The 20165-nt window shown below is 40.6% G+C and overlaps 13 protein-coding genes and 1 non-coding gene across 14 annotated transcripts; 8 read left to right on the plus strand and 6 right to left on the minus strand.

Annotated features, from left to right (window-relative positions):
• Nucleotides 1–121: 121 nt before the first annotated feature.
• Nucleotides 122–2638, minus strand: KCS1 (inositol polyphosphate kinase KCS1; the record flags this gene model as incomplete). Its single annotated transcript, XM_018133819.1, has 1 exon — nucleotides 122–2638. The coding sequence occupies one exon, from the start codon at nucleotides 2636–2638 to the stop codon at nucleotides 122–124; it is 2517 nt and encodes an 838-aa protein (XP_017989018.1).
• Nucleotides 2639–3366: 728 nt separating this feature from the next.
• Nucleotides 3367–3438, plus strand: AW171_hschr74030. The gene has a single exon. It is a non-coding gene; the product is annotated as a tRNA-Arg (tRNA).
• Nucleotides 3439–3663: 225 nt separating this feature from the next.
• ATP3 (F1F0 ATP synthase subunit gamma) lies at nucleotides 3664–4539 on the plus strand (the record flags this gene model as incomplete). The annotated part of the gene is made up of 1 exon (XM_018133818.1): nucleotides 3664–4539. The coding sequence occupies one exon, from the start codon at nucleotides 3664–3666 to the stop codon at nucleotides 4537–4539; it is 876 nt and encodes a 291-aa protein (XP_017989019.1).
• A 454-nt stretch (nucleotides 4540–4993) lies between these two features.
• On the plus strand, nucleotides 4994–5875 carry FIG1 (Fig1p; the record flags this gene model as incomplete). The annotated part of the gene is made up of 1 exon (XM_018133817.1): nucleotides 4994–5875. The coding sequence occupies one exon, from the start codon at nucleotides 4994–4996 to the stop codon at nucleotides 5873–5875; it is 882 nt and encodes a 293-aa protein (XP_017989020.1).
• Nucleotides 5876–6130: 255 nt separating this feature from the next.
• On the plus strand, nucleotides 6131–8146 carry FAT1 (long-chain fatty acid transporter FAT1; the record flags this gene model as incomplete). Its single annotated transcript, XM_018133816.1, has 1 exon — nucleotides 6131–8146. One exon carries the CDS (start codon nucleotides 6131–6133, stop codon nucleotides 8144–8146), a length of 2016 nt encoding a protein of 671 aa, XP_017989021.1.
• A 110-nt stretch (nucleotides 8147–8256) lies between these two features.
• CST26 (putative acyltransferase) lies at nucleotides 8257–9465 on the minus strand (the record flags this gene model as incomplete). The annotated part of the gene is made up of 1 exon (XM_018133815.1): nucleotides 8257–9465. One exon carries the CDS (start codon nucleotides 9463–9465, stop codon nucleotides 8257–8259), a length of 1209 nt encoding a protein of 402 aa, XP_017989022.1.
• A 336-nt stretch (nucleotides 9466–9801) lies between these two features.
• On the minus strand, nucleotides 9802–11823 carry QDR3 (Qdr3p; the record flags this gene model as incomplete). The annotated part of the gene is made up of 1 exon (XM_018133814.1): nucleotides 9802–11823. The coding sequence occupies one exon, from the start codon at nucleotides 11821–11823 to the stop codon at nucleotides 9802–9804; it is 2022 nt and encodes a 673-aa protein (XP_017989023.1).
• Nucleotides 11824–12821: 998 nt separating this feature from the next.
• Nucleotides 12822–13337, plus strand: AW171_hschr74036 (HGL312Wp; the record flags this gene model as incomplete). The annotated part of the gene is made up of 1 exon (XM_018133813.1): nucleotides 12822–13337. The coding sequence occupies one exon, from the start codon at nucleotides 12822–12824 to the stop codon at nucleotides 13335–13337; it is 516 nt and encodes a 171-aa protein (XP_017989024.1).
• A 498-nt stretch (nucleotides 13338–13835) lies between these two features.
• Nucleotides 13836–14087, plus strand: AW171_hschr74037 (HGL311Wp; the record flags this gene model as incomplete). Its single annotated transcript, XM_018133812.1, has 1 exon — nucleotides 13836–14087. The coding sequence occupies one exon, from the start codon at nucleotides 13836–13838 to the stop codon at nucleotides 14085–14087; it is 252 nt and encodes an 83-aa protein (XP_017989025.1).
• A 308-nt stretch (nucleotides 14088–14395) lies between these two features.
• Nucleotides 14396–14713, plus strand: AW171_hschr74038 (YciI family protein; the record flags this gene model as incomplete). Its single annotated transcript, XM_018133811.1, has 1 exon — nucleotides 14396–14713. One exon carries the CDS (start codon nucleotides 14396–14398, stop codon nucleotides 14711–14713), a length of 318 nt encoding a protein of 105 aa, XP_017989026.1.
• A 220-nt stretch (nucleotides 14714–14933) lies between these two features.
• Nucleotides 14934–15401, minus strand: PFY1 (profilin; the record flags this gene model as incomplete). Its single annotated transcript, XM_018133810.1, has 2 exons — nucleotides 14934–15301; nucleotides 15389–15401. The coding sequence occupies 2 exons, from the start codon at nucleotides 15399–15401 to the stop codon at nucleotides 14934–14936; spliced, it is 381 nt and encodes a 126-aa protein (XP_017989027.1).
• Nucleotides 15402–15720: 319 nt separating this feature from the next.
• On the minus strand, nucleotides 15721–17088 carry LEO1 (Paf1-complex subunit LEO1; the record flags this gene model as incomplete). The annotated part of the gene is made up of 1 exon (XM_018133809.1): nucleotides 15721–17088. The coding sequence occupies one exon, from the start codon at nucleotides 17086–17088 to the stop codon at nucleotides 15721–15723; it is 1368 nt and encodes a 455-aa protein (XP_017989028.1).
• A 255-nt stretch (nucleotides 17089–17343) lies between these two features.
• Nucleotides 17344–18825, plus strand: CTS2 (putative chitinase; the record flags this gene model as incomplete). Its single annotated transcript, XM_018133808.1, has 1 exon — nucleotides 17344–18825. One exon carries the CDS (start codon nucleotides 17344–17346, stop codon nucleotides 18823–18825), a length of 1482 nt encoding a protein of 493 aa, XP_017989029.1.
• A 333-nt stretch (nucleotides 18826–19158) lies between these two features.
• Nucleotides 19159–20154, minus strand: VPS74 (Vps74p; the record flags this gene model as incomplete). Its single annotated transcript, XM_018133807.1, has 1 exon — nucleotides 19159–20154. The coding sequence occupies one exon, from the start codon at nucleotides 20152–20154 to the stop codon at nucleotides 19159–19161; it is 996 nt and encodes a 331-aa protein (XP_017989030.1).
• Nucleotides 20155–20165: the final 11 nt, after the last annotated feature.

A 20165-nucleotide genomic window follows, 5' to 3' on the forward strand; every position in this document is an offset into this window, starting at 1 on the left:
CGAAACATTATAATGAAGGTAAACCAACTATGCTGAATCACAAACCTTTATTACAGATTAAAAACCAAACTTAACAAATATAATGAAATCCACTCTGCGTTTGTTTGATTGGAGTTAGTAATTACTCACTGACATCATCGTCACCGTAAACCGGCTCAACATCGAAAATTAACTCGTATTTGCGCCATTTCTTCCGTAACTCATCACTAGGGTCATTAAACCTCGACTCATTTTCTTTTTCAAACTCATCAACCCACTCCCACGCTGTTTGGAATTCAGAAACGGAATCCAAGTACTCCATTAGTTCGTCATCTTCGTAAACCAAAGGATGATCACTTGTTAGGTGGTTCCAAATTACTAACAAATAAAACTTGAGCGATTTTAAACCACGCAAGAAACCCCTATCTTCAAGTTCTGGGTTCTTTGGACGGATTTTGAAGGTATCTATTGATGTGTCCATATCTTTTTTTGTTACACAGCGTGCGAAGTCTATCAAGTTTAGTTTTACTTTGCACCTTTTGCTGCATGAGTTATTACCGTCGTACATCAACAGTAAAGATGCTCCATACATACGATAAGACTTCAATTGAGCTGCTTCGTTGTGTAATGTATCCAATTGCTTAATCAGAAAGGGTATTTGTTTCAATATGCTTCTGTTGGACATGCCATCGTATAAAAACCTTGCAAGTATACGCACAAATTGCCAGCCTATTTTCACGCGACGACCAAAATACTTGTCTCTTGTAATGTAATAATCTTTGTTCCAAATCTTTAGCCCACAAATGCGAACACCTAATTTACGAGAAGTTGTATTTCTACACTTTTCTCGCTGTGATAATTGTTTTGATCTTTTTGCATCCACGCCATATTGGCGGGTACCCATTTTTAAGTCTAGCACACATGGCTTATTTAATTTCCTAGTCAAATCCTCTAGTAAAATGAACTTAGAAACTACCGTGTGGGACTGTTCTTCATATGAAATAGATTCATGCGCGGTATGCTGTGGCCGTGACTTCGGTGAGTTTGCTACAGATAGCGCAGATGAATCATCGTCTTCTGCAAACAACTCTGATTTGTCCGCACATATTCCTTGCTTAATTTCCCGTAGATCAACCAAAGAGTTACGAGAGTCTTGCCTTTTCTTGCGCGAGGAATGCTGAGCAGCAGACGATGAGGTAGAAGATGATCTTGATTGCTTATTCGCTGGTACGTTCGTTAAACAGTCGCTTGATTGTATCCTAATTTTGCCGCCGTTATCATTTGGATTACTGCTATGACGCATATGATGGATTATTTGGCGAAATTGAGAGCGACCGGTATGTTGCAAATTTTGCTGAGACTTAGAAGCTACCGTTGGTTGACCGAAGACCTCTTCGATGACTAATTCTTTCAATCTAGTGTTAACAAGCGTAGATCCTGTTTCATTAGGTGCAAGCAGGGGCAAATTTCCACTCCCACGTGCCTTGGTCAATAAATTGCTTCCACTGTTATGTCTCGAGTTGAGCAATGAATCTTCGCTTGGTACTGAAGAAGGCGAATGGGAATACCTACACCACAGGGAATCTGGAATGATATGCTTATTATCATCAAGGCATACTTCCGGTAACGGTGTTTCTTCCACAATTTGCGGAGATGAAATTTGCTCAATAGGATCGATCTCAGGCGATAGAACTCTATCCAAATGGTTATGTCGCAAAGTTTCATCAATCGCTTCTGGACTAGCAATCGTATTGTATAACTTAGTCTTCTTTGCTGACAAGTGATTTAAAAATTCTTCTTTTGAATTAAAGTGCTGTCTTACATTCAAGACACCAATATAACGAGGCATAAACTGTAGTAGACCAGGATGCTTTAGTTCTATTGTTTCATACCAACTATTCTCCCGGTTCACAAGGGCTTTACAAACAGCGCGTTCGCTGAATCGAAATATCGCTGTGTGCCCACCAACATTATCGGTAAATGGCTGTAACTCTACTTTTAGAGGAAATTCTTGAGTTTCATCAGAGGATAAAGCGTTATCTTCATCTTCAGAGTCCACAACTGCGGAATAATTAGACTGTGATGCAAGTGAGATATCAGTAGGTACACCCTCAGTAGCCTCGGACTGCACTGACTGCTGCGATTGAGGAAGCAGAGATTCCGAATGCAACGAATGAAGTGCAGAAAGTTGTTCATCTTTCAGCTTGTGCGGATAATAAATGGCCGAAGATATCGGCTTCGAAACCGATTCTCTAAACACCAAAGGAGTCGGCTCGTCATCCGTATAAAGTTCTAAATCTTGTTGCTCAACTGACTCCACAGGATAACCCGTACCAGGTTTGCAGATTCGAACATCACCTACTTCCTCACACTCCGCTAGTAGTGCTAGCTCATTTTCACGCTTCTTCTTTTTCTTCTTCTTCTTCAACAGTTCCTCCGCATTCGATTTCTCCTCCCCATCAGACCCATCAGACTGCTTCTTACCTGTTATTCCATCAATCGGGGGTGAATTATCAAAAATACCCAAAAATGTGCTCGCCTTCCTCCCATGTAAAACTCTATGACCTTGAACTTCATCAGTAGATTCAGCAAGCCCATTATGCTCCTTCCCAGCAACTACAGTATCCCGTACTGTTTCCTGCTGCTCTTTAAAATTCATGATATATGATCACCCAATTTAGTTTTATAATTCTAATAAATGAATGCTTTTATGCTATGCCAATCCTGTCAGCACTAATGCTCCCACAACAAAGTCACACACAAAGGAAATAATAGCCGAGTCAATTTACAACGAACATATACTTCTCAAAACTACTCGATGTAAACCGCTAATTCCTCTCCTATCCGTCACTGACGTGCTTGACCCCTTCTCAGGAAATAAGCTATGCATAAATACAGACGTTTTATGGCTTATCATTCATATATGATTGATAACTTATGGCATCTTGTTGACGTTGGTCATTTTTCTGAAGCCCATTCCACGGGAAAAAGAAAAGAAAACGTACGACAAGCATGAAAGAACATGAACACAGGACGTAACTACGTAATATTAGCCCGGGTTTACTCGATCCTCGGCATGTAGTACCAGTGCCGCCATTGCGATGGTATGCGGGTGACCTAGGTCTTTATAAGCAGCAACAGCAGCATTTGTAGCCGAGACGGAGAACTTTGCGACCATGTCACGTGATTAATGCGAAAAAGTAGCGGTATAGACGTACTCCGGGATGATTAATGGCGCGTGGATCGTCATGTAGAGAAACGTGGGTGGGATCAGCAAGTACGGAGCTGCAATGCAAAATTTGAGGGTTGCGTACTAGGTAACAGTACCGATCAGGTGATCGCCCAGGGGCCACGTGTAGCGTTGACGTTTCGATACCACCATAACAAGCTCGCGTGGCGTAATGGCAACGCGTCTGACTTCTAATCAGAAGATTGTGGGTTCGACCCCCACCGTGAGTGGTTTATTTTTTGCAGAGATTTTGCAAATTTCAACGATCAAACGGCCATGGCACGTGACCACAAGCCAATCAGCGAGCGATATTTGGAGGAACCTGTGCACCGCACTATGTGTCCTTCGAGGAAAGCTTCACGCCCATAATACCGAGGTTTTCAATGTAACGTCCTTTATGAATACTGCTGGAAGAAGAGATCGAGGCTATTCACGAAACCAAGGATTTGCATATAATGTTTGCTAGTGTTAGGGGTGCATCCATTGCCACTGTGCGTGGGCTGCAGAGAAACTATGCCACTTTGAGAGAAATTGAAACAAGGTTGAAGTCTATTAAGAACATTGAAAAGATTACCAAAACAATGAAGGTTGTTGCTTCTACCAGATTGTCAAAGGCTGATAGGGCTAAGCAAACTGCCAGAAAGTACTCCGAAGCGGACACTGATTTTTACAAGCATGCTGCTACTACTTTCGATGCTGCTCAGGAGAAAAGTTTGATTATTGCAATCACCTCTGATAAAGGTTTGTGTGGTTCTATTCACTCTCAATTGGCCAAGAGCGTCAGAGCGCAATTAGCAAAGACCCCTGAAGCCGATCTTATTACCATTGGTGACAAGGTTAAGAACCAACTTCTCAGATCAAATCCACAGAACTTGAAGATGTCTTTCAATGGTATTGGTAAGGAAGCTCCAAACTTTGAAGAGTCTGCATTGATTGCAGACAAAATCTTGCAATTCGGTGCTGGAAAATACTCCAAGGTCACGGTTTTCTACAACCGTCCAATTTCTTCTTTGTCCTTTGAGCCTTCCCAAAAGACTGTATACAATCCTCAAGCCATTGAGAGCTCTCCTTCTATCTCTAAGTATGAAATTGATGGTGATGCAGGTGTTTCTCAAGACTTGTTTGAATTCACTTTGGCTAACCAGATCTTGTCTGCTATGGCCGATGGTTATTCCGCTGAAATCTCTGCCAGAAGAAATGCGATGGATAACGCTTCCAAGAACGCTGGTGAGATGATTAACAAGAACTCCATTCTATACAACAGAACCAGACAAGCTGTCATCACCAACGAATTGGTAGATATCATTACTGGTGCATCATCCTTGGACTGAGAATGAAGCGCTTTACCTGCCTTCAAATTTTCCAATTCATTTCATGTGTCCATTTGGCGCAGTATCTAACGAATTTTCCACTTCACACACATAAAATCGTACCTTAGACTAGCGCAGAAAAGTGGATGTGCGAGAGGGTTCACCTGCGCTGCCTGATAAAGTATATAACACATGTTTCAGACTATCTACTATATACTTAATGATCTACATTCTTTGTTAAGATGTGATGTTTTTTCCTTTACTGTGTACCTAGTTTTAGCATTGTGTGGGAGCTTGACAAAGTTGAAACAAAACTAATACCAACATGAATAGTTCATGTTCAGTGTTCGTTTCGTAACTTCAACTCATGAAGGACCACTAAATGTATAAATATGCAGCTAGAAAACCTCTAGCTGTACCCCTTGTGGCTTCCATGTAGAAGTAACAGCTATTACTACTCAACGTCAGATATAAAATGTTTGGAATAACGTTTTTCGTTTTAAAAAGAATGCCAAGGGTCTTCACCCTGATGTTCAGTTTTATAACTGTCTTTCTAACCGTCTTCCTGCTGCTTGGATGCCATGACCCTGCACAACACTCCACATATGTCACAAGGTATCAGTTTAATAAGGCATCACCTTTATATCCGGTGATCCAAAACTCATTCGCTGCAGACAATGCAACTAAAGGATTAGAGAAAGTAAGAGTCTATGTGGGGTATCTTGGAGTATGTGTGAGAGACATACCGCCCGCATATTCGTCAGAATCTATTGCGTGTTTTGGTCGAAAGAACTTCACCTCATCGCCCCTTTACGACGCCTTAAACATCAAGGTCTTCAATATTCCATCCGCTAAGAGTGAGGACTCTAAAAACACTCAATTGAACATGTTAGAATTAGCACATATTCAAGTCGCCGACGTAATGCAACCATATTTGCTTAGCGCATGTACTATACTTACCCTACTCATGTTTTTTATGATCGTGTACGTCCTCATCCCAATGCTCCCTAGTAAGCGCGTTTTCCACATTGGACTTGTTGCAATTACTCCAGTACTCGTCATTCTATTCTCAGCTAGCTCAATTTGGACCCACGTTGCTAGCACGTCTGCTAAGCGATTAATTCCACAGGCCAGTATGGACATTATTGCCATATCGAAGGGAAAAAAGGCCTCATCTATGACATGGCTGTCTTGCATACTCATTATATTAAATTGCATAATACTTTGGGCTGTATATATTAAAGATAGAAGGAATGAGGACGATGAACCTCCTCAGAGGGCTGAGTACAATAAGTATTCTCGCAATGACTATGGGAGATATCCAAGCGACGGCTCTACGATCGAATCTAAGCGCTAAATGACAGTAAGTCACAAGAAGACATACTAGCAAGATTAATAAAGACTTTACGGAGGTCCAGTGACCCAATATTCATCCCATTATACGCATTTATTATAATTATATGATTTTATGCTATCGTTAAAAATTACTTAAGTCATGTTCGCGTTTGCAACTTCATAGATTTAGAAACTTTCTATTATTTACGTCCCCCTCAAAATAATAAACACAACACCAACGATTAACAAGTGAGCTGGTAGTATTGATAAGGACGAAATGGGAAGTGAGGTTCCTGGAAAGTTATTTTATGTGCGCTCGTTTATTATTCGCGGTGCTGCACTATTACGGCAGTTAGTTGTGTTAGTTTTTTCTGCAACGCTTACTCCCCTGATATATTTGTTCGATATATTGGATCAAAAGCACAGAATTAGAGATGATTGGTACATTATAAAGTATTTTCTATGTCAGGTGTTAATTTATCTATGGCAATTAACTAATGGCAAGTTCCAAAATTGGTACCTATTTGAGAAGCAGGCATTTAAATATGGTCAATACCCGTGCATTAGTTATACGAGGCCCTTGGCAACGAAAGGTGAGTTTAAAGTGGAAATGTATACATACAGGGAGACATATGACATAGTTTTAAAACTCTCTAATGTACTTTTTAATGATTATGGTGTACGGCCAGGGGATCACATTGCATTGGATTATACAAATAAGCCTATGTTTATTTTTCTATGGCTTGCCTTATGGAATTTGGGAGCTACTCCAGCTTTCATCAATTATAACCAGCTAGGACAACCATTGGTTCACTCTATTAAGATTACAAATGTCAAGCAGGTTTTCATTGATCCTCAGGCCAGTGGTCCAATAAAGAAGACTGAAGATGATATTAAGAAGGAGGTTCCAGAGATTCAGTTGCATTACATAGACGAAGACAGTTTACTAAAATTAATAACAAGTGAGAAGACTCCTACTTTACGAATGGAAAACAAATTGAGATCGCCAACCGGGTTGAGCGACTTTGACGCAGCAATGCTAATTTATACATCTGGCACGACTGGCTTACCTAAATCTGCGATCATTTCATGGAGAAAGGCTTCTATAGGATGTACATTGTTCGGCCATATAATGAGAATTAAACCAAACAGTGTGGTACTCACAGCGATGCCATTATATCATTCAACAGCTGCACTCCTTGGTGCATGTGCCGCGATATCTCAAGGTGGGTGTGTTGCCATTTCGAACAAATTTTCTGTGAGCACATTCTGGAAGGAAGCTTATTTAACAAAGACCACGCATATACAGTATGTTGGGGAAGTTTGCAGATATTTATTGAATTCCCCTAAGTCTGAATATGAAGATAAACACCGCGTTAAAGTTGCATATGGTAACGGATTACGCCCTGGGATATGGATGGAGTTTAAGCGCAGGTTCAATATTGATGTGATAGGGGAGTTTTATGCTTCTACAGAAGCACCTTTTGCAACAACTTCATTCCAGCGTGGCGATTTCGGTGTTGGAGCTTGCAGGAACTATGGTACTATTATAAATTGGTTTTTGGCGTGTGAACAAACTTTAGTTAAGATGGATGCCGAAGATGATTCCGTTGTATATAGGGATCCAAATGGTTTATGTAAAATGGCTGATGTTGACCAACCTGGTGAATTATTGATGAGGATATTTATGTCTAAAAAGCCAGAAACCTCGTTCCAAGGCTATCTAGGTAACAAGAAAGCTACTGAGTCTAAGGTTTTGCGCAATGTTTTCCGCAAGGGCGATGCATGGTATAGGTCTGGGGACCTTTTGAAAGCGGACAAAGACGGATTATGGTATTTTGTTGATAGATTAGGAGACTCATTTAGATGGAAGTCCGAAAATGTGTCCGCTACAGAAGTTGAAAATCAAATCCTAAAGTTTAGCAAGGACGTGTTTGAATGTGTTATTGTTTTGGGTATGAAAATACCGCAGCATGAGGGAAAAGCAGGTTTCGCAGTTATTCAGTTAAAGGATGACTTTCAATCCATCAATCGCGTAGAATTGCTTAATGAGCTATTAGAGCACTTGAACAACGCGCTACCAAAGTACGCTTTGCCAATATTTGTGAAGTTTGTCCCCCATATTGAGACTACTCACAACCACAAGCTTCCTAAGAAAGAGTATAAGAACCAGAAATTCCCGTCTGGGGAATCAGGGGATGAGACCATATATTGGTTAAAAGAGTACAAAGAATATAAGGTTTTGGAGCAGAGCGACTGGGATCTAATTACAAGTGGCAAAATGAGATTATAGAGTGCGTCGTAAATATCAGTTAAATTACCCGTACCATATTAGTAGTTCTAGAGAACATAGTGTCATCTAACCATTAATTTACATACGTAGCAAAACGTGGCTTTTATACTTCAATTTGCAAAATAAAAAAGGGCCAGCTTTGTCAGTGCCATTAATGTCAAGAAACTGGCTAACACAGGTATTATCAAAAGTGCTATCACCTCATTTCTAGCTGCTTCACACTTGCCCATCACCGTATGATTCAATTCAGGATCTAAGTTAAAGCAGCCATGCTCATAATAAGTCTCCATTAGCAAGTCCTTCTCTTCCCATACCCTATGCACCCAATTATCAAATTCTTTCTCGTTATTATAAGGTATATCTGAAAGGGAAAATGACCTTATATACATGTCAACAATCTTTGGGGCCTTGCCCTTTAAAATAACATCATTGAGTTGATATATCTTCTCACCATATGTATCCCTAGTGACTCCCGAGTAGCCTACAGTCACATCATAAACACAATCGCAACTTCCTTCCAACTTTTGTAACGCAAACCTTAACCCCGTAACATGGGGAAGAAGCACATGTTTTGGTGGTTTGCAGTTTACCTTTGCTGCATACTGCTTCGTCTTCTCCCTAGTGCTAGGACTCATATTTGTACCTTCCGGGAACAGTATTAACGAGTATGGCCACCTTATTTGCCCTTCCTTATACTTCTTAACCCTATACCTCTCCGTACCATCCTCTGCCCTAGTTGGAAAATTACCAGCCAACTTACCGATCCCCCTTGCATTCATATCCAAACCCGTTAGACTATCTGAAAGATTAGTTTTATCTAGGTACCACTTCCTGTTCATAAATATAAACCCATAATTCTTCATACCATACCCTAAAATCGGCAACGACTCTAGTGATTTCTTAAGCATAATGATAACACTACCAGCTAAACCCGAGGTGTAGGTCAACCACCACAGAAAAACCCAATCTGTATATAGCTGATGGTTGCTAATTATAATAGAGTTCTGCTTCAGTGATGATACAATTCTTCCTAGTTTAGCATCTTTACGAAATGTACCTTTTGCAATTGTATTGTTATCTGTACAAATCCGAATATTAGATGGAGCAACAGTAGCCAAAATAGTAACCAGTAATATAATAAAGCTCTTCTTCGTTCGATCCAAATGTTTCTGCCTTTCAGGAGTATGTGCTGGCCATATTGCATTTACAAACATCTGATATGCTATTATAGTTAAACAGCCTTCAAAAAAGACGAATATGACCAATATACTAAGGAGACATTTGCGAAGCTGGGACGTAAGGTCCCCAATTGCTAGCATGATAATATAGACTTCGATTCAGGGTTCCTAACGCGTATTTTGGATGTTGATGTATATTATTTCGCGCCAACCTTATAAAAGGGGATGTTAGGAAAGTATCATTTTCTTCTGTGGGGATATATATATAAAAGTTTATTAATTAAGCATACACTGATAAGACATCAACCATATGGTCTAGATGCCATGACTTACCCAAGATGAAATAGAATTTATTTAACCCATCTATCCAGTGAGCTTCCGCTGCCGGATGTTTTATCACGTAATCTTTACCTGTCGTTTAGATATTATCGTAAGTTATGTACAGTCATAAATCTAACGTTTGACATCTTTAAAACATTACGATGAGAATTGGTACAGTCTTTTTAGGTTATAATTATCTCTCCAATATTGGCCTCTTTTCTTCACTATAATAAGTGCTGTAATACTTATCATAACGCAAAATAAATAAAGTGTCAGCGACCAACCAGGCCCTAAGGTTCGCAGCATTGGGTCCACATTGAAGACTGCAATCGCAGCTAAAAGTGTTCTGGCGAAATTATTCAAAGCAACAGCTGTGGAGCCTTTACCTGGGAGAGAATCGACGAGATATGTCATTGTTGTCCCTATCATGACCATGGAACAAAAGCCAAATATGGCAGTACCAATAAGAGCGTAGACCCAATGTACTTTCATGTGTAAACACCAGCCGATTGAAAGCATAGCAATTGGAAATCCTATAAATGCTAAGACGATATTCCAAGATAAACGGGATTCGGGGATAAGTTGTCCGGTAGCTTCCCTTTTCTTTATCAGCCTAGCGTCAATCCAACGTCCTCCGAAATACGATGCAATCATATAGGTTAAGGAGTTGGGGATATATACTAAACCAATGTACAGCGTTTTAAAATTGTACGGTGGTCTAGAATAGCAATACACCAATATCATGTTGATATACTGGAGGGACGCAAACACAAAAGAGCAGCAGATGATGGTAATTAGAACTGGAGGATACTTAAAGAAGCATAGCGACTTTAAAGGTTTGATGAGGTAGAAATACAATGTCATTCCTAATTTTTTAATGCTGAATTTAGATCCTTCTGTTTCTTGAGCATCATGTAGCTCCTTCGATACATTCATTAGGCGGTGCGATTCAATTCGTAGTAGTTCTTCCGCTGTTCTTTGATCATGAGAACGCAAATGTGAAAGCTCTGGATGGCTGGTGTCCACATAATTATTTTCAACTTCATATACAGACATATCAGCATTGGGTTCACTGGATATGCTCTCTATTTCACTAAATTCTGCAGAGGTATTAGGCCGATGGTTGGCGGTTAACCGCTCTAAATCTGTTTGGATTGACTGCGGGTTATCATATTTAACTGTGGCCCGACGGCTACTAGCTCTAGTTGAATGATGAGAAGAGCTCCGCATCCTCTGAGTGAGCATATCGTTACCGCTTTGCAGTCGTAGCGTTTCCGGCAGCAATAGCACTAAACACATAAGGCTGACACCGCCTAAAATCGCTTGAAACCATAGCGTGGATCGCCATGAAAAACGAAGTGTCAGCAGGGCGGCTATTAAAGGAGATAATAGCGGCACCAAAAGTGGTCCTAGATAGTATAGTCCCATGTTTTCACCTCTCTCTTCTGGAATGAACAAATCTGCAATCGTACCAGCCCCAACACTTAACACACTTGCTCCCGATGCTCCTGCCAACAGCCTTAAGGCAATAAAAGCACCAATACTGGACACAAGTATTGATGCAATTGTAAATACTAGCGATAGAGCAAAGGAAACTATGTAAACACCTCTTCTACCTTTTCTTTCAGATATACCAGACCACCAAATGGGGAAAAAACCCATAGCAGCTAAGTATATTCCTACGGAAATATTAACTGTAGTTGGAGTAGTGTTGAAATCATCAACAATGTGAGTGATTACGGGAAAGAGGATATTTGCACCCAAGGGAGCAATCATAGAAGCGAAAGCTATTATGACTAGCAAAATCCGCTTGTAAAACAATGGGTAATCTCTTGCATCTTTATATTCAGGTATTATTAAACACCATCCCAACAGACCGCGAGCTTCAGAAGCTGGGACAATATGAGAAGGATCCAGTTTAGTTCTTTTATTTTTTAGCTTCGACTGTTTCTCGTCTATGTCATCGATTTCATCATCATCATCATTATCTTTACCGATCCCGATTGGAACCGGCGAATTCTCACTATTATCATCCCCGGGCAATAAAGGGCGTGGGGGAACTTGGAAGATCGATCCCGTAGAGTCACCACCATCTGATGGGCTATATGATGAATTACTTTGCGAATCTACCTCAGCTGTTGCAGCATTTGGTCTCCTAGGCGTACTGGTTGAAACCATTTCTAGATAGTCAAAGTAACCTACTAAGCAAAAATTAGACCCTTATGCGTACTATAGATAGCTACGATTTTGCTTCAATCAGTTTTTATGTGTTTTTACTTTTAGATGATCTTATAGAGTCATCCTTATATGTCATCCTTATATGTGTAGCTCTTCATTAGGCGATAAACTTCTAATGGACGAAGAACGCTTCCAAAAAGAGATTATTTAAGCTAACAACTAAACCTAGATGAACAAATACAATAAAACATGACAGCATTAAAAGGTGGGACCTTTTAGGGCACTAAATGCCCCGGTAGAATGAAGTAATCTACAGACATTAATGCGCTATTTTTTTTTATGTAAGATGAGATATAAAAAGTAAGCCAAATTCCGAAGTGTTGTGTGGGCTTCGACAAAATCACGCGGATTAAGCAAACAGAGCTTTGATTTAATTTACCGAAATATATGTCAAGAGTTGCGAAATAGTTTCCAACCTCGAGAAGAGTATAGTGACATGAATGCCTGACGCAACGCGCGTCTGCGACTGATTCCGAAACTAAGAAAAATCTCATTAAATATTCCGCCATGATGGTAGAGTTAGATTATAGTTCCTAGAACCTACACATGCGTGAAATGTAGCTACGCCCGTTTCTGGGCCGTGACTTTTTGTATTTTTAGGAAAGTCTGAATCATGCCAAAGCTGTTTTATGGCTAGCTTACAATCTTATTCGTAGGTTAGATAGCACCAAGATGGCGTGCGTCGTGAATAGTGAATCTCAGCATCCTCTACTCGTTAGTGACCTTCATGGAAGAATCGAGGAGTCGGAGATCTTCCCTAAAAGATTAATGGAAATTTTTTTTCACTTGCAACTATGTCAGACGTGAATGCGAAATATTTCAGAATTTCTATTAAAGTTGCAGACTTAGGCTTGAAAGTCTGCTAATATAAAATCATTACTGTATTGCTACACCCTCTCACTAAAACAAATTACGGGAGGCAGCAGCAAAAGCAGACGATGAAAACACTCTATCTTAGTTTATTCGCGGTGTTTGCTGCGTTAAGTGGCGCCCATCCAGATATAAGAAGACCAGGTGACAGTGACCCTATTTTAAAGAGGTTGACTGACGACCTCATTGACGCATACCATAGGTATGCTCCAGATATCAGGGAAGAGATAAAACAATTACAGGAATCCAATCAGCGAGCGAGTGGGACCATGTCGGTACAGCAAGCACCTGCTGAGAAGACAAAATTCCATATACAGAATTTTACGGACTTCGAACGAAACTTACCGGACGGAAATCCATTTTATGTGGGGCAAGCGGTCCTAGACGAAGTCACTCCTCAAGTAGCGAGAGCCCTAGGGGAGAAGTTAAACAGGTGGATACCGAATGGTCAAGATTACGTGAAGTTAATTCACAACTTCATCTCCGACGAGCAGATATTGACATTCCAAATAACCGAAACTAACTTGTTCGAAGGACTAAATACCATTGAAGAAGTAAAATATAGAAATAAGCCACTGGTATAACAGAAAATCACTTTCTGCCTGACTGTTCTAATGGACTGCGCCATAAGCTCTTTCATCGACTTAATGACATCAGATACTTGTATGATAAAGCCAAACTGTTAAGAAGTCGACGAAATTGCATTGGTAAAATAGGAACGAAATAAGAGAGAGCTTACTGGCGCTGTCAAAACCTTCGAAGGCGCTCATATAAACTACTTTTAACTCAATACTTGAGAAGCCAGTCTTTGAGATGAGGGGACCAGACGCACAGAAACGTGTACAGAAAAAGAGTGATTCATTTTACGCAAAACCTAAAACTAACTGCTACCAAAGAACTAGTAATAAACGATAAAAAAAGACAGCTAGAAATCCTACTGCAGTTGCTAAGTGCTCATTCAATTCCAGAAATTCCGATTAAATTAATTTGCTCCATTGCAGAGCTTTCTTTCCCCACCGACGTGCTTTGAGTCATTTATATTGGATAAACTCCGGTAGTTTTAAGGTTACTTTTGAAAAAAGATGCACATGACAAATACTATTACAGGGAGCTCGCTTTTCCTTTGTCCACTCATCCTAATAGCATCAGACTTTATGGTGTCGATGCATGCTGGTCGGGCGTCTCGGGAGAAGCTCATTTCATCGACTGCAGCTATCAGGCTCAATAATTACAGCAGGAAAGGCCACCAACAAGGGTCTGCACAGGCGAGCAACAGGCTTACTAATTCGAAGCCAACAAGGAGCTTTCTTATTTCTAGGATATACCGGCAGTGACGACTGAATTATGTCACCGGCGGGGAAATGAACTAGTGATATACATGGGGCTAACCTGTTCCACACGAGTGGTACACTATTTTATAACCTTATATGAGTATTTTTAAACTAATTAATAATGCATTTTATGAGCTCAAAGTTACTACATTACGCATTAAAACGTTTACTGACTAAGCATCAGATGCTACATGACTAAGCCTTAACTAAGCAGTAATATGTAGATCGCATAAATAGACCCCACTCTATTATTCAGTAACGCCAATTGCAACAATAATGATCTTAAGAAGCTAGCTTTCAAATATTCAAAAATGGTTAACTGGGTTGCGATTATTTACGATAAGCCAGGTGTAGATAGAACTCCTTACTTGGAGGAGCATATTAAAACTATTAGCCCGCTATTTAAGCAGGGTAAAATTAAGTGCGGAGGGCCGATCTTCAAGGAAGTCGTGGATGGAGAGGCTTCGGAAATAATTGGCGCTAACATTGTTTTTGAGACAGACAATAAGGAAGAAGTGATTGAGATATTTCAAAATGATGTGTTTGTAAAAGAGGGGATCTGGGATTTGGATACATTAATCCTCCACCCAGTTAAATATATCACGCTCAGTGGCCAAGAAGAGGAGTAAGATGGAGAGGTACATAATTTTCGTTGTATCTTTATATATTCCTAGTTCCGCGAATGGGCTTCAAAAGCTTTCAGAGCCGCGCTAGATAAATATCCCCTTACATAACTCCGGAATCATGACAATACCATATACCTATCAAAAAACGAGGTACGCTAATGCTGAAGAAAATAATTAGGTAGCATCATGAGATGGTATTCATGTAAACGAGAACCCGAGGGAATTAGTATTGAACGCTTATTAAATAGTCGGCCAATTGTTCAACAATCTTAGTCGCTTCACCGGCTTGAACACCGGCGGGATAATGTGCAATTAGGATAGTCTGCTTTGTTCTCACGGCAATTACACCTTCCGCCTCATGTCTACCATAGATAGATCTGTCATCGGCTCTCAATAACATAAACTTTTGTCCTTGAATGTGCAAACCGTTAGATTGTAGGCGAGATGCGTTATCAAACCCTTGGGCTATTTCAACAATTTCATTACCTGCCAAATTCAATCCACCAGACGATGCCCATAGAGTATCGCCTGCTCTAGAGTAAATGGTAGCCTTGTCGACCTTTCCAGTAGCCAACAAATTATCCGTGTACGCTATTAGATAGTTAGTATTTTTGATCTAGGAACACAGAAACAGAAAATAACGCTTTAAAAGAGGGCGCTAGCAGTGAATTAACGTACCTTGCCAAGACATGATCTCTTCGAGTATTACAGGTTAACTGATATCTTTCCAGTTATAAGACAATTCTGACCCATAAAGGGTGTTAATTGTTTGGTATTTTTGTAGTTTCGTGTTTTATAAGGGGCGATAAAATCACCATACACGTATACGACAGGGTAACGGAGATAATAGCCGATAATCCATTGTAGACGTTAATAATGCAAGCAGTATATTACACCAATGCCGTCTATATAGGTATTTAAAGCTTGGCCAAAGGTCGCTTTTTAGTGACGGGCCCCTGGCTCAAGACTCAGAAGTTTGGAGGAAGAAAATGTCATAATGGGCGTTTGGATCATTCTTCGTCGGAATCAAGAACCGCTATTTTCCTGCGCTTCTGTATAGAACCTTGATCTGCTCCATCTGAGTCCTGAGAGGATGCCCTGGTTTCTTTGTACATAGCAGCGCCTTCTTTCTTTAGCCGCTTTAGTCTTTCTGCGTTTAAATCTTCTTCTTCGTCTGAGTTTCCATCGTCCAAGGCTTCAGCGCCGTCTGCACTTTCATCAGAGTATCCCTCGACCTCCTCAGCATCGTCAATGAACCCATCCTCATCATCGTACTCATCTGCGAATCTCCTGCCGTACGTTTCTGGGGTCTGCAGACGACCAGCGGTGCGCTTGATGCCAAAAGATCCAGTGTCGACACCCTCGAGTTCGGCATTCTCACGGTCCATCTGCTCTCTTAATTGTCTTTTCCTACGCTCTCTGATTAATTGGTCGTGTTTCTTCTCGAGCTCCTTCTTCTCGAGCTCTGGATCCATGCGCACTATATAAGTAGATGGACCCGACTCCCTCGCTTCACGCCTGGCGACCGCCTTGCTCAAGCGCTGGTGCACGCTGGAATTAGTGGAGGTTGGAATGAAGAGCATCGAATGCTTGATCTCTCCGCCTTCAACGCATTGCATGAGTTCCTGCTGATCATGTGACACGGTCATAAACGTATTCTCTATGTCATTGACAAGAATGTCATTGTACTCATCGCCGAGCTTTAGCGAGAATGTACCATCTGACCACTGGATAACTTGCGCATTGGAATCCTTGAAGACTTGCTGATTTTCACCACGGGAATATCTCCATCTGACAGTGTTTTCATCGATAAGTCTGTCATCCAACTGATCCTCTTTTGATGAATACTGCTCCTGCCTTTGTTTCACTTGCGCCTTGAAACTAAGGGGATCGAAGGGCACAGGGTCAATCGTTAGAAATTGCGGTATTTTCGCATAGTATAACGTATCTTCTTTATTTTTACTAGTAGTATAGTACGGAACCACGTGCTTTACAACTTCGACATCAGCCTCACGTATCTCAGCCTCTTCTTCGTCAGAGCGGTCTGAAGGACCCGTCAGATCGTCCCCATAGAACTTTCGATTGTACATTTGCTGCTCTTCATCATCATCGCTCATACCTAAACCAGTAGGCCTAGAAGATACACGCCGACTACTATTTTCGTCGCTATCGCTGCTATTATCTGACTCATCTCCAGAGCGATCTGATTCATCTCCAAATAGCCCATCACCGGATGCCACGCCTTCAGAGTCGTCATTGTTCGGTACTTCATTCATTGCTTCTTCGGATGATACCGTTTGTGAATTAGTGCTTGGTATCGTATCTTCACCGGCTTTTACATCAGTTTCAGCAGCCGTTTCAGCAGCCATTTCAGACATTTCAAACAAGTGTAAAGTGCTGCGATCTTTCACTGGAACAATACCCAAGTATGCTAAGAGATGCTTGAAATGCTGAAGGATCTTCGTCTCAACATTTTGAAATTTCAGTAATTATCACCATGTACGTGTGTGACACCGGACTGTCAGAGAACACTAATTAACGCCTCATGGGTTTCAACAATTAACAAACGACACGTCTCACTCTTTGTGGTCCTTGCCTTTGCATCAAGAGTGTAATTGAACGAAAATATAAATATGAGGAGGTTTAGCGCCTTCACTTACTCCATATGGATTAGTGTTCTACTTGTTGGAATATTACTTGAAATGACGCTTCTACCTAAATTTATAACGGATAAAATAGAGAAACATCGGAAGTGTAAAATTGAAAATATGGTTGTTAATACTAGAGCAATTCCAGATGAATTGTGTGAGGATGGTAAGCACAGTGTAGCTGTTTACTATTCTAATTGGTCGGTATACGAACCTAGGTTACATTTCCCTCACGACGTTGACTTTGACAAATTAACGCATGTCTACTATGCGTTCTTTATCGTCGATGAAAAGACTGGTAAGGTCAAGTCGAGTGATGAGTGGGCAGACTTCCAAATCGAACTAAAGCATCCCACTTTTAAAACTGCTGTGCCAGGTGCGCTTGGTGAACTCAATCACTTTAAGACTACGGGAGGAAAAGACTTTAAATTGATTATGTCGATTGGTGGCTGGACCAACCGTGATGCTTTCCCCAAGATGGTGCGCTGTGAAAAGAAATTACAGGAATTTGTGAATACATCTATAAGTGCTATGTTCGAATATGGGTTCGACGGTATTGATTTGGACTGGGAATTCCCTAAGGACGATGGTTATGAGCCTGGTATGTATTTAGAAATGTGTGCCAGGTTACGTACCAGAATGGATGAGCTCGAGGATCAAATCTGGGGTCCTGACAACGTCCACCATCCTCGCTTCCATTTGAGTATGGCTACGCCAGCTTTTGGCAAGTCTTTACATCCTTTACAAGTCACTGAGATGAACAAGTACATTAGCACTTGGAACATGATGACATATGATTTCCATGGTAGCTGGTCTGATAGAACTGGTTATCATAGCAATCTCTATAACTCCGAGAACAGTCCAAATAAATCATTGCACAAGAGACGTTTCGAAAACATGGGTATTGAAGGCGATGATGGTCTCAATGCACACGATGCAATAACTTCCATGATTGAAAAGTTCCATATCAGCCCAAGAAAACTAAGCTTGGGTATGGCTGCTTACGGTCGTGGATTTACCAATGTCGACGGTACAGAAGAAGATCATCTCGGCAAAACGTACAAAGGTAATGGTGGTGCTTCCGAAGGAGAACCAGGAATCTGGCAATATAACCAATTGCCTATTGAAAACTCTCAAGAGAAGTTTGACGACGTCTGGGTTTCTGCGTACTGCTTTGATCCAAAGATCAAGACCTTTGTTGGTTACGACAATGTGCAATCAATGGTAAGCAAGCGTGAGTACGTTAAAGCACACAACCTAGGCGGTGGATTCTGGTGGGAATCTTGTGGTGATGATCACAAGAATCCTAAGAGAAACTTGTTGAATGCTTTCAGTGAGGATATTGAATTAGGGAAGGAAGGTTCTGTGTATAACGATCCAGCCTTGGTTGACTATTACTTGAAGACGTTACCCAAAGGTTTCTTGGTACCCTTGATGAATGAAATAAAGAAGAACACTTCCCATTGAGTCACCTATATCCTTTGAGCCAGCTACGTAAGCGGTCGAATCTATGTAGTTCAATTTTGAAATTTTTATAATTAAAATGATTTAGATTCCGTTTCTTTTATAAGCAATACATATATCTACATATATATATTCATACATTATAATCTTCATCTCATATATTCAAAGTTTGATTATCTTAAGATTTATTGTATATAATCTATTCTGTCTATGGTTTATTATTGATCTAGGTATATGTGGTAACTTTCAGAAACTAACGCAATTTAAGTTAGTTGAAAGTACAAAGCGTAACTGAAATAGTATGCATATCTGTCTAAATTTTATGGCTTGTACACCTTAGAGCAAGCTATCCATACGAGAAAATACTTCCAAAGCGCCTGCAACAACTTCCAACTGCAAACTTGTGCCTGGATTGTTGTTGATTTCCTCTTGTACCTCTTGATTCAAATTGACAGAGATACCAGTATCTGCTTTCTTGTCTAATGCAAAAGGATACTGTGAAAACTGGGCCAATAGCTCGTCAGCACGAGCAAAACCACGGTCGCGCTTCTCGTAGTCTAACGTGGAAAGAACATTTTCTAGTACGCTGGCGCCATACGCTGCGCAAATTAAAGCGATGGTTCTCAGATATTTGAATGCAACACATTCCGGAAAGTACTCTGTATAGTTTAATTCCACGGTCCTTGGCACCAAAACTGAAAGAACACGTCGTTTAATTGACTCTTTGCAGCTTGTATCAGCAACAGGATGGGTGGCCATGTCAAACAGGAAGAAGTTTTTCATCTCCGTTCTTAGCACACCCTTATCAACCAACCCTTTCGCAAGTCTTTCCCGCGCTTGCTTCAACTGATAGTTGATCTTCAATAAGTTCCAGGTTTCTCCACTTAGCAAATCAATCCATGTAACAATGGAAAGTGGCTCATTGTTCTTCATCAAGGTAAGAGTTTCATCAAGTAATGCTTCTCCAGTCTTACTACTGTCTATCACTTCGACTAGCCTCCCTGATACATCGAAACGTCTTCTGGAAGCATCATCCACTACTCTTATCTTTCCTCTAAATGCCAGCTCAATCAGAATACAACCACGCAGTGCATATGATATATTGTCGTTCCAAAATGACAAGTAACCTTCTTTATCTTTCAATCCCATAAGTAGCACCTCTTCCATTAAAGTCAATTTAGGTTCTTTTGTATTTTCACGCAATTTTTGATCCTCTGGATCGTATGCAATCTTATGGGAATCTACACCATCGTCATAGATATTACTTCTTTGACTTGTTTCCACATTAGCTTCACTAGTCTTTTTACTAACTCTGCGCCTCTGAAGGGACATAATAACAACCA

This window comes from Eremothecium sinecaudum, chromosome VII (assembly GCF_001548555.1).
Source record: "Eremothecium sinecaudum strain ATCC 58844 chromosome VII, complete sequence".
NCBI lineage: Eukaryota > Fungi > Ascomycota > Saccharomycetes > Saccharomycetales > Saccharomycetaceae > Eremothecium > Eremothecium sinecaudum.